This window comes from Lepisma saccharinum, chromosome 1 (genome assembly GCF_977018435.1).
Source record: "Lepisma saccharinum chromosome 1, izLepSacc3.1, whole genome shotgun sequence".
NCBI classification, from domain to species: Eukaryota; Metazoa; Arthropoda; class Insecta; order Zygentoma; family Lepismatidae; genus Lepisma; species Lepisma saccharinum.
Window position 1 is genome coordinate 117,650,512 of NC_139229.1, and position 12,528 is coordinate 117,663,039.

Below are 12,528 nucleotides of genomic sequence, written 5' to 3' on the forward strand. Positions count from 1 at the left end.
TAGGATTTTCAAATTATAGAGAATATTTAGTCAAGAAGAGCTAACTAGGGAACTGACTAGGCTATTGCTCAAGTGTATGTTTCTTTATTCCCATGAAGTCCACATATATACTTGAAGGATATTAATCTGAGTATTTTAATGTACCAGGTCATTCAAATATGACCGGGACTGATTTTTTTCAAACAACCTGCCATGTGCAGCAGTTGTCCACCCTTGGGAGAATAGAGCCACAACCCCCACCCTCCCTCCCATGGTGAAGGTTAGAACCTGCTCTGTCGTGTCTGGGTGTTGCTAGAGTGATGAGGGAACAGAAGGTGCCGCGGAGCGTGGAACAGCATATTGTGATCAAATTTCTCGTTTGAGAAAACGTCCAGCCATCTGAAATTTTGCAGAGAATCAAAGTCTCTCTCACGAACCCATGGGTTTGAGTGGTGTAAGTACTTGGGTTGTGTACATATGTCATTTTTAGAACAACAAATATTTTGGATATTTTTTTACATGAACATCAAAAAGTTCAATGGTTTTTACCCAGTATTTGTAAGGATAATGCAAACCTAGAAAAACTGGGCATAGTTCCCCCCCCCATCCTATTAACACAAATATGGAATATTTTTTGGAGCGCAAGGGAAAATAGCTGAAATCAGATAGTTCTATATCAAGACGTGCGTCAGGGATAAGTGTACATACAGTTGAACCCAAGTTATACGTATACCAAGGTGAAGAGAAAATAATACGTATAACTGAGAATTCCTTACAAAGCAGATTTAGATACAATGTCATATCATTATTAAAATACTGTAATTCTATCTGTTTTGAGGAACAAGATATATTTCATACAGATTATTCCTGCTGAAGTGGTAAATTAACGAATCTAAAAGTTTGATTCCTAAGTTTTATGTGTATTAGTGTCCACTTCCCGTATAAATTTTACTTTCTGGTCAAGCTTGTAACTTTTCCTTTTTTTGTTCTCTATGGCTGACCAGTAGCAACTGAAAACGTTCACTGAAGGAACCGCTGTTTTGTTTTCATTATGGAACAAGGCAAACATCTGCTATCGGCATCTTTTTAATGTGGGTACTTTCGTATTGCGATTACATACAAAAGAAAATGCATCTCATGCTCTGAACAACTGCTGCAAATCTTTCTCCTCTGATTTCATGCCAACTCTCCTTGCTTTCTCGCAACTTGAGACAGACCACTCCCATGCCTGCCTATCCTGTTTCATATTTGAAACTCGCCTTGTGTTTTTATAACAAGAAATATAACGTTGTGACAATGTTGTAGCTTGGTTACATACAAATCAACTGTATTTTATGAAAATTAGTACGCATAACACCAAATTACGTATAAATGCATTACATACAAATATGGTTTAATTAACATGTTTTTAAATTATATTTTCCCAGGACCTACAGTAATTTACATACAAAACAGAATTACGCAGAACTGAGTTACGTATAAAACAGTCTCAACTGTAGTTAGGGATCTATTGGTTGACTGGAGAAAACTTCTCAAAAGATGTTAAATCTGCTCCTTTTCAGTAGTTAAAAACTTAGATGTCACATTCAAAGATATGCAAATCCAGGCTTATTTTAAGAGGGTTCAACTGATGAAAAAAAACTAATTTCTATTATAATTTCAGAAATTAACACACAGACTACTATCTCATACTTCTATATTTATAACTTTACATTCCTTTTTTACAGTTCTTTAGTTTGTTTTTACAACAGAAATCTACTTCTGAATACCTATACAAGTAACAATCACATAAGACTGCAAATTTAATTTTCATCAGGATTTCCAAAGGAGAAATTACCACTTGCACCCCACTCAATGAATGACACGTAACAATTCAGAGAACATTACTCTCTTCCATGTAAATCACACAGCAACAAAACTGCATTAAAATAAATCTTGGAACAGCTGCTTCCAGTTAACATTACATGGAGGCATTAACAAATGTGGAAAATAATAGTTTTTTCTTCTAATTAATTCCTTTGTGCCATCTAGGTAACAAAGTATCACACAAGACTGACACAACCGAAGCAACTTGATTCAGTCACACATGCATACACACACATTCACGAGGTACTGCTTAGGAAGGAATACTCCAATCACATTCTCCCTCCTCCCTCTCCCCTCATGCAACTGAGTTACTTGAAATGTCAGTTTTCATTCCTTTGGTTTCTAAATCTGAGGACTAAGTACACTTGGCTGAGGCTAACCACTCAATTTCATCAACAATAAAACTATTAACTCCCTACAAGGAAAATTTTACGTAAAAATATAATTTTTTTTATCATCTTGTGGACCAATGCGTATGTGCAACATCTAAATATGCAAGAAAGAAAGGATGTTGAGTTTTACTCTCTTAAGTGAAATGGCAAAACTGGTAAAATTTCAGACACCTGATAAAATCTGTAACTTTATGAAAGATACGTAAGTTTTTGAATGGTAATACAATTTGCTTAATGATGCATATAACTGAATTTATAACATGCAAGTTTGTGAAAAACATTGTAAAAATGTGGAAAATTTATTTACTTTAAAACCGGTTCGTTAATTTTTGAACAGCTGTACATTTATGATGCCACACATAATTAAAACATAAGTAATTATTATAATGCTTATTACTTTCACTACTTTACATGTGTGTTAATTTTGAAGTCTACTGATTTCGTTATACACAGAGGTTGACATCTAGGATGTATTTTGTAACATGGTTTTCTATAGTTGGTTGTTAGTGGCTGAGGTTCAAGTGCAAACCTGCTCAAAGCTTAGCCTCTTCAGTCTACCATCTGATTATTTCTCTTGGTATTAGTGGACTTGTCTAGGATCAATATCATGTTATTTTCTCAAAGTCAAGGTGTCTGTTTGTTCCTAGTATACTTGATTAAAGAACTTGGCATCTGACTAGCTCCTTTGTCTGCCCAGTTCCTCTTCATACAGGACTCCAAAGTTTGTAAAGTCCAATTCTGCCAGCAACACATAAACATACCAAATCATATCACTTCCAAGCTCACCAAATTCCCTGTAACAATATCTGTCTTCAATTAACAATCTCTCATATGAATGTATTGCTTATTTTAAGAGGGAGGCTATTTGCAGGAATCAACGAGGAACAAGTTTAATAAGAGTCCAATCCTACTTTATCCAATCGAAAGTGTCACCGAGTCCTGAACTACATTCAGGTGTTGGGAGTTCAAGGTTATCATTTCAAAACTCCCGAGAGAGAACTTTCACTTGACAGCTAAGAGTGAATTTTCAAGTAACAAAAAGAGGCATATTCCAATTCTGACTGGCTTGTCTAAGTATAACAAAATCTCAAGTCTCTTTGAATATAGTTATTTTGGAAGGTAAGTTTACACAATTTTCAGTGTCCTCCATACTCTTGATTCCTGGAAATTTTATGCTCAAAGAATTAAAAAATGCAAGCGATTCCTTGGCAAACAGATAAAATGGGCAAAAAAACTACTGCCTTTCGAAATTGTAATCTGCAGCAAAAAATAAAAACTTGCCTTCATTCCATTTCATGCAAAATAGGCTAATTGGGGGTTGATCCTACAGTTTAAAGTAGGGATTGAACCACTGAAATGTGCCCTCATGGGGGACGAAAACTGGGAATCTTGAGTACAAGATAGCAGGGCAGTTTGAGCAATGTCAAATATAAAGACTCAAGAAATGAAAGATCTTCACAGCATATGAATTCTTCTGGGCATAGTATGTTGCTCATATAAATCATTATTAATAAGACTGTCACAAACCAGACCTGTAGCAAATACTGGCACCTATTGTTAACAGCAGTTTTCTAACCTGCAGGATTGCTAGTCACAAACAACTGCTGTACAGAATAAGTGTAATTCCCCAACAGAGGTGTATTCAGACAGTTAAGGCAAAGATGACAGAGCCAAGGCAATGTGCTAGTGTGTGTGTATGTATTACAAAATAAATTACTGCCTGTGGAGCAACAGTAACTGAAATACAATAGTTCGCTGCCGAGGAGGATTGAGAACTAATACTAAACGGTGAGAAAATTGGTCAAAATTTGCCTCAAACTGAACAGTGATTCAGGTTATGTGCAAATATAAAGATAAATACAGATATGATGGGTTATGTAGTTAGATGATCAACTATGCCAATTCTCCCAATATACACAATCAATGAAAGAATAGAATGAAAATGCCACACCAGCCATACTCCCCTTTTTCTAGACTCAAAGTTCTTTCTCAAAATCTGTGTCCTCACTGCCATTGGCCTTAAAAAATAATAATATGCATCATTAATTAAATTGTTCAGTACCTGATTAGATTTTACCATCAAATCAAATCATCTCTCCTAAAGATACATATAATTACAGGCATGACCACACCAGACAAAATACAACTTCAACATACATAAAATTAAAATTGCCTACCCCTTCCTTTTCATAGATAGTAGTTTGGTCCATGAACTTTCCTTTGGCACCGCATGCTAAATCTGCATATTCAGCAAGACAACCCACGCGAACTAGACGTTACCAAAAATATTCAATTTATGGCCACTTAAGAGATCAGTATGAAGTCTCTTCAAAGATAGAATAATAGCCGTTTATATAGAAGGCAAATATATTCAACTCTCTCCATAAAGATGGCAATAAATACGTGCTAAATACTGTAATCAAGCCCTTCACCAAACTTGCTTCTGGACAAGAAAAAAAAACATACGAGTCACACCAAAATACTGCTTTCATACTGCAAATTATCTAGGAGCACTAACCTTCAGTATATCATTTTGTTATTTTATTTACAATGGAAATCTTAGTGGTTTTAAGTGCACGGAATAACTGTCAAAAATACTGATACCAATTATTATGAACTGATGTCACACTTATCCACACAAACAGATACTCGCACAAACCAAGGTATTGATATGCAGATATTTTAAATTCTCTGAACTCTTTGTTCATCAGCAGCTTTGAACTTACTGGCAGCCAAAAAAGTCTCTGTAATTATGTTTAAATTAATCACATTTTCCCCCAAGCAATAAACTAAATATTACTAATACTACACGACTATAAGGAATGACTCAAACTAAGGTCTGTACAAAAAAAGCATTAGGGCAAATTATTCGGAAGGCAACACTATACATGTCTCTGACATGTCATGCCATTGCTCTACCAACTGATCTACAGATCAAGTCCTGGTTTCAACGGATTTTTTGCTTCTGTTGTTCCACCTTGTGGAACTGTCTCTGTCAGTGTTAGCACAATATCTGTTGCCTTGGAAACACTCGTGACATGATGGTGTTGAACTCCCAGCTTTGAGAGCAGTGTCATCAGTGTTGCAAAGCAACATATCTCCCTGCAGTATAACTGACAGACAATTCCACACAGATAAAACAGAGAAATCACTCTTTAGCTCAGTTGGCAGCAATCAGTATGACCAAGACCCAGGTTTAATTCCTAGTAGTGCCTGTATTTTTGCTTTATTTCTACAAATCAAGCCATTTGTTTGTGCCTTTTCCTGACACGAGGAACCAATCAAAGGATAGAGTTGCCATGTCAATATTTCTCACCTGCATATACTGACTGTTGCAGTTACGTATTTTATACCTGACCTGTGCATATTGTCTGCCAAATCATCATTATGTACACATGGCCTTCACAACACCAAAATGTAATTTATATACCAACATTTGAACCTGAAATTCAGTCTCCCTTTGTACTGAAATGTGTATCATTTATTTACCACAAACAAGGTTTGATGTGGAATTGCAAATGAAAGAGTCAAGCATTACAAGACTAGTGTACAAGTTCTGTTTTTATAAAGACAACCTAGTCTGAAATGAATTAATTTATTCTGAATTCAAGTTTCTTCTAGATTCTTTTGTAATCAACCTATAATGCACTTCAGATGGCAAGCAGAAGAGTATGTGGTTTCTAATGGAATGGGATAGGTGTCTGGAGCAAAAATATCGCAACTTATGAAAAATTCTATTGAAACACACTACAACATAGACCTGTACACCTATTTCTGTCGTTTTTCAAGTTCAAAAAAATTCACAAGCATACTAATGGCATATAAATAAAACATTATTCCTCATCATCAGCACTTTTTGTACAGACCTCATTTATGACACTAACAAAAATAAAACATCACAATAACCACGTTGTTCAAAATGACCCTCTTTTTACACACAAAAAACATATGTATATATTGCAAAAAAACAATCAAAAAGTAAATACAACTATACAACTGTTAACTTTGTAATGGTATCGACAAAAGAAAAAGTCTTCTGACAGAAGAAAATCAATAAAATTGAGCAATATATTTATAAGGAATGTACTTTGTTTTGTATAAATCCAAAAAATATATTGAAAGAAATAATCAGAAGTGTATTTGGGTACTATAAACTACGTATTACTTTTACAACACTTATTCGAGTAAGGTAAATATATATACATATAAAAATAATTTACAACAAATATAAATTATTCACAACAAAACTGAAAAACAAAGGAACTAATACTCTGATTTGTTAATATAATAATTTATTCATATTTGGGAAATGAGAGACGTGGTAGTAAATTAAAACTGAGAAACTGGTACTCACTCACTCAATTAATTAATAGAACTTTGAAAAAAAAAACAGTTTCACAGAAAAAGTGAATACAAGTTTCTCCGTATTTATTTAATAATTTATAGTCCACAATAAAAATAAGTCTCAAACATGGATAGTTCAACAGTTAAGTACTCAATATGAAGCAACCCCTTCTTATCAGTTCTCACTTTCCCCTCTCCACATACCACATGAATTTATAAGATGGAAATGTCAGACCTTCCAACTATGGGATAATGATTGATTACAACGTGGATAAATCAATTTTCTTTGACCAGATGTCAAAACAAGATGATTATGATCATCATCGGGTTTAACAATTGTTTTAATATTCTGATTATTGCACATAAAAATAGCAATCTTTCTACGCAAAACTTGAGTAAGTTGAAATGGTATTGCATTCTGAACAAACTGACGTTGCTACAAAGTTCAAGTATCGCCATCAGTGAAAATCAGTAATACAATTATCTGTATTGGTTAACCTTTAGCACACTGAGCCTCATGCACCTGTAAACCTGTTCCGGATGGGAACTACTTTTCAAGCATGTAATTTTCAAACTTCGTACAAATTACAAAAAAAATTGTAGCTCAAGAAATAATTGTTGTCTAGATATGAAATCATTTTTTTCCCCCCGGAATGAAAGGGATTTTAGCAGAGGTGAAATGTATACATTGTACCTCCCTATAATGACAGTTAAATAATGTATAAGGGTGGCAGTGTTGCCAGCTTATGTAAATAATTTCTGGAATTTTGCTTCTATGCGTGGGCACTATGGATGGACCACATTTGCAGGGAAGCATGACAAGAGACCATTCTTTGAGAATATGTTATGTCCGTCCCACAATTTTGAAATAAATGGAAATTATGCAACATTTTTGAGGAAAGTTGTAATTTTTGGGAAATTTTGATAATGGGCCCTTGCCCCTGGACCCCTAATTGTTGCTCGTTGTTACAATGTTCTTTGGTTTTCATTATTGCATGCAAAAGTGAAAAATATCAGCAAAAAGGGTTGGTTGAGGAGTAATAGCCAATTTCATAAGATCTATCCCATAATACTCAAGAGGGAAACAAGATACTGCTTGTTAATGGTAACAATGGATATATTTTGTAATTGGAGTATGTCATACCTTCACATATGTAGAGTCAAACAAACAAAAAAAGACAGAACTGAAATAGCACGTGTAGTTTTGAAGAAATGACACGTTCCTTGCTGCCACATGGTGCTGGTACATACATGTACAAACCATCAAAAACTGAAAACATACGGTGGTACACACATCTACCAGCCACCCACTAAAGGTTGAAAGTAGAAATGGTTCAGTTACTCCTGAATGCTATATTTTCTGATATTTTCATGATTCAGACTTCTTTTGCAGAAAGTTAGAACTATGAAGAGGATGACGATCTAGCACCTTAATAAAATTGTTCCAGTATACTAGTTTGGGGGAGCCTGATGACTGAAAAGTCAGGGTTTCTCTTCATATTACTGGAAGTCTTATGTAACAGATAAGTTTACTTAATTTTATTGAAAAAGGCATTAGAACAAAAACCAGCAGCTCTAATTGCAACCTTCAAAATATGTATATATACAACTTTCATTGGTTACATCCAACTCTACGATATATATTTATCTATATAGAAGAATATAACAACTTTATCTCACTAACATACCCGTTCCATACTGTCCAGCAATGCACATGTTTTAGGAAATACTTTTCTTGAATTGCACATTTATTTCTCTGTACTCAGAATAAGATAAATATTCAATACGGAAAGGAAGTTTGGTACATAAACAGTACAATGATCAGCACAGTGCTCAGTAATTTCATAGAAATTACTTTGTAAGGAATGTATGTATTTCATGAATAAATATTTCAACTATGAAAAAAATAAGCTCTTAGAATTCAGCATATCATGCCAAAACTAGAGATGGACAAAAATACCCAGAATCAGAAAATTTAAAATCCAGATTTGGAAAATTTACCATCGGATTTTGGAGCAGGCAAAATAGATTTCAGAGACAATCAAGATTTCGAAAGTAACCAGGATTAATTATAATTTTTCTACTTTTCTTTCGGGTTTAATTTATTAATGAAGTTCTTAATGTGCTTTAACACTTGTCTCCTCATTTCACGATTATGTAAGCACACTAGGTTTTGGTTGTATGGGAACAAGCTGGACCTTTCTATTTATTGTATGTGATTCTTTACTTGCAATTTAAATACAATATTTTTGCCAGTAGAATCACTCATCATTTTCATGGTGAGCCATCCCTATGTTAAAACAATTCAAGTCCAAAGAGTTGGGTCAAAATTTTGCCATCATGAAGTTGTGAGGATGTCGTGTGGCCTCTTGCAAATGCACAGAGCGATGCATGCCAGCAAGAGAGCTCATCACAAAGCAGCATCAGTTTTCAGATGTAAAGTAAATTTTATTGCTCTGACGACTCATCTCTTATGTTAGACAAATTTACTAACTTGAAGATAGGTCTTTGTCATGCTGCAATTGTAGTTCACTGCAGAGATGTATATAAAAAAAACCTGTAAATAACCAAATAGAAATAATCAATCCCTCATACTCTCCATCGTCCCACAAGAACTCGTGTATGTGTAATCACCAGACACAGAGTGATATAACCACAAACTCTTCAAAGTGTTGCTTATATGCACAGGAGAACATTCACAACTCTCTAGACTCAAATTGCTCACAAAAATTTGCTTGTACAGACAAAAAAAAAATATTGAAATCTGGATTCCCTCTGAAGTTTAGATTCTCTGGTTTTACTATCTGGATTCTGGATTTTTTTTCAAAAAAGTGACTTAAGTGCTTTTCCCAAACACACTAGAATTAATGTAACAACTAAAAACATCAAGTACATACCTCAATGTACACAGCAAAATTACCATCATTTGCACAAATTTCATAGAATTAAATCTTCATTTTTAAGATTTATATTTCTTATGACTAACCTTCCAAACCAAACAGTTTATCAAAAATGATTAAATAATACATATGTTTTTGACCAATTCTGAACACACTATGCTGTGCATTGTAACTGTCATGGTGTCGAAATACCAGCCCCTACCTCCTGCCTTTAGGGTCATTTCACAATTTGGAGGGCAGTTACAATCAACATATACACACATAAATATAAACATATTTACAAATTTTAACAAATGTACACAAGTAAACAAATATTAAATAAATAAAAGTTTAAGAGATCAATTTGCCATACATTCTTATATGCCCAAACACTCTCAAACACACACACATCCACTTCATCACAATACTCGATAGTCAATCACTCACAAAAGAGAGTGAACATTATATTGTTTACATATATTTACATAAGCAACATACTAAGGAACAAACGTTACATTCTTGTTACTGTCAAACTTAAGCTCAGCAATGCAGAGTATGTTCCTCACTTATTACACATTTCCACTTGTTAAAAAAATAGGAAATGCACTTGCAAACTAACTGCACTTTTTCTTTAACGTAATACTTTTTGAGCTGCAAAAATGGCAAATAAATATACATGATTCCAAGCACTGAAATAAACATTCTTATCCTTAAGATTTCAGTAGCAGGAAGAAAAACTCATTTGAATATTGCACACCATTTTATACCTTACTCAGCATTGGAAGGTTAAGTACATCAGGGATTTCAATATCTTCCAATCGAATCTTTGATGGATTGAATGGAAATCGAACTGGGAATGTGAATTTTGAATCCATCAGCAAGGTTGACTGAAAAATAAATATTTGTGTAAGTAATAATATCAATGTAACCATATGATAAAATAAATACCATGATCAGAAATAATTATTACGTATCCAAAAACTTCACAGACATGATGGAAATACACATTCATGAATGTCATGCAAAATATTTCCATGGTTTTAATTATTCCTTTTAACTACAAACCAGTTGTTGACTCTCTCAATTATATTAATTTGTTTCATAAGGCATCTCAATTTCTGCACACTGTTAATTCTCTTTCCAAGGTTAAATGACAAATCTGATGTTCCAAGGACTCTTCTACAAATGTCAAGAATGCTTTTAGAGCAACAAATACAACAAAAATTGCCACTAAAATTATGTAAAAAAAATAATTTTGGATTTGAAATTTGAAAATTTACACTTGGCACACACAATCGTGTTCCTACCTAAAGAATGGGGAAGGGCAGAGTAATCTGTACTCTTAAATGTATTAGGAAATATAGATATATCTGCTTTCAAAATGGCCAATAATTTTCATGGGTGCATGCCCCCCTTGAGATATCTGAGAAAATACTATGTAATTCGAGTGATGATATTTTATTACGAACAATATTTCTTTTTTGACTTGCAGACTGTTGTTATAGCAAATGCTGCCATGTCTAACAAAATAAGGAAATAACATTTCACCACAGGCATTAGAACCATCTTGACTAACGTAACTATGGGTGTGCAGGATGAAAATTTTTGGTCAGGTTGGGATTCGGAAGGGAAATTTTTATAATCCTGTCGTTCGAGACTGAAGAATTTGCCATTTCCAGACCAGTTTCAGGACAGGAAACTTTCGAAATTTACGGACGCTGTGAAAATCTTAAATTCTACACACTATTCCCTCCCTCCTTAAGTGATTGTTTTGGCACTTCTGGAAAAAAAACCATTGATTTCAATAATAATTATTATTAAAAAAAGGGGGAAAAATCCAATATGATTTATTGGATTTTCTCGACTGTTCAGGATCCCAAAAAGTGCCATGATGGTGAGCAGATTAAGTGGTCTCTTGTTTGATATCTATGCATCGTGAAAACGTACAAAACAATAAACAACTGTTCATCACCATATGTTTAAGGAAAGGATGCAAGGCGAATCTAGGTTCTATTTAAATAGTGGACTCAAGTCGCAATTTGTCAAGTGTCAAATTATTTTCACTCAATTTCAATTTTATGATTTGTAGAATAATAATAATAATAATAATAATTACTACTAATAAATAAATATTATTAATAATAATAAATAAAAACTACTAATAAAAATAATAATATTAGGTACAATACAAGTTCTATGGCTGAGGGGTCAAGGTATGAAATCTTACTTTGCCCCACCTGAGAAAAAATCCTATGGGCACCCTTGATAATTTTACTGATCTGATATTACTATAGATAACGTTTAACTCAGAATAAAATGCATGTATTGTTCTAGGGTACAACCTATTGGAATCACCTGGTTACATACATTACGGATGTGAACAAATCATTTAGGTATTTCACAGAATATTTGCAATTCTATATTGGATCAGTAGAATCTCTTGTCAGTATCAGCAAACTTTATATCAATTTCAGTTAATTTAAGTAACTTTTATACTTATTGGATTAATCACAATGAAGGTAAAATTTTATATAAGTATTTTAGCAGTATTTACAAAAACTTCATATGGGTCCATCCCTAGTAAAGAGTATGCCAATTATCTGAACAGGAGTGTACACAAGATTTGGTTGATTGTAAGAAATAAAAGAAAATAAGGATGTCTATTTATCTTACCTGTGACTGCAATTCTGTTCGTTCCTGAAGTTTTGCCTGGATTTTACGAATAAACGAGACAGGAACACGTTCCTCAAAATCATCAGCTGGAGTGTACAGATTAAGTATTTTTATTATCTGGAAAAAAAAAAGAAGAAGATTAATGAAAAATTAAGAAAAGGAGAGACAAGTTGTTTATATCCCTTGCATTTTCTACTGGCACCTCACCTTTGGAGAAATTTTATCTGTCAGGAATCTTTAATTCAGTGTTTCCTGGTGCAAGGGGCAATCTCAGCTGCAAAGTGGATACTGTACAACAAACATCAGCTGTCCGAGACAAATAGTGCCCAGCATTGTTGTGTTTGTTCGTTAAAAGGAAGTATGATGAGCCAAGGTTTTTCAATTGCTGATTTTCC

The 12,528-nt window shown here is 33.8% G+C and overlaps 1 protein-coding gene across 2 annotated transcripts in view; it reads right to left on the bottom strand.

The window, feature by feature from the left end:
- Nucleotides 1–1,531: 1,531 nt before the first annotated feature.
- didum (dilute class unconventional myosin) overlaps nucleotides 1,532–12,528 on the bottom strand; it is a 178,102-nt gene continuing 167,105 nt past the window's right edge. For both annotated transcript variants that reach the window (XM_083137372.1, XM_083137363.1), the window contains exons 32-33: nucleotides 12,134–12,250; nucleotides 1,532–10,347 (exon numbers count right to left, since the gene is read on the bottom strand). In XM_083137372.1, the coding sequence (XP_082993498.1) occupies nucleotides 10,222–10,347; nucleotides 12,134–12,250 (243 nt within the window). In that variant the 3' untranslated portion in view covers nucleotides 1,532–10,221. The remainder of the gene's footprint in view (nucleotides 10,348–12,133; nucleotides 12,251–12,528) is intronic.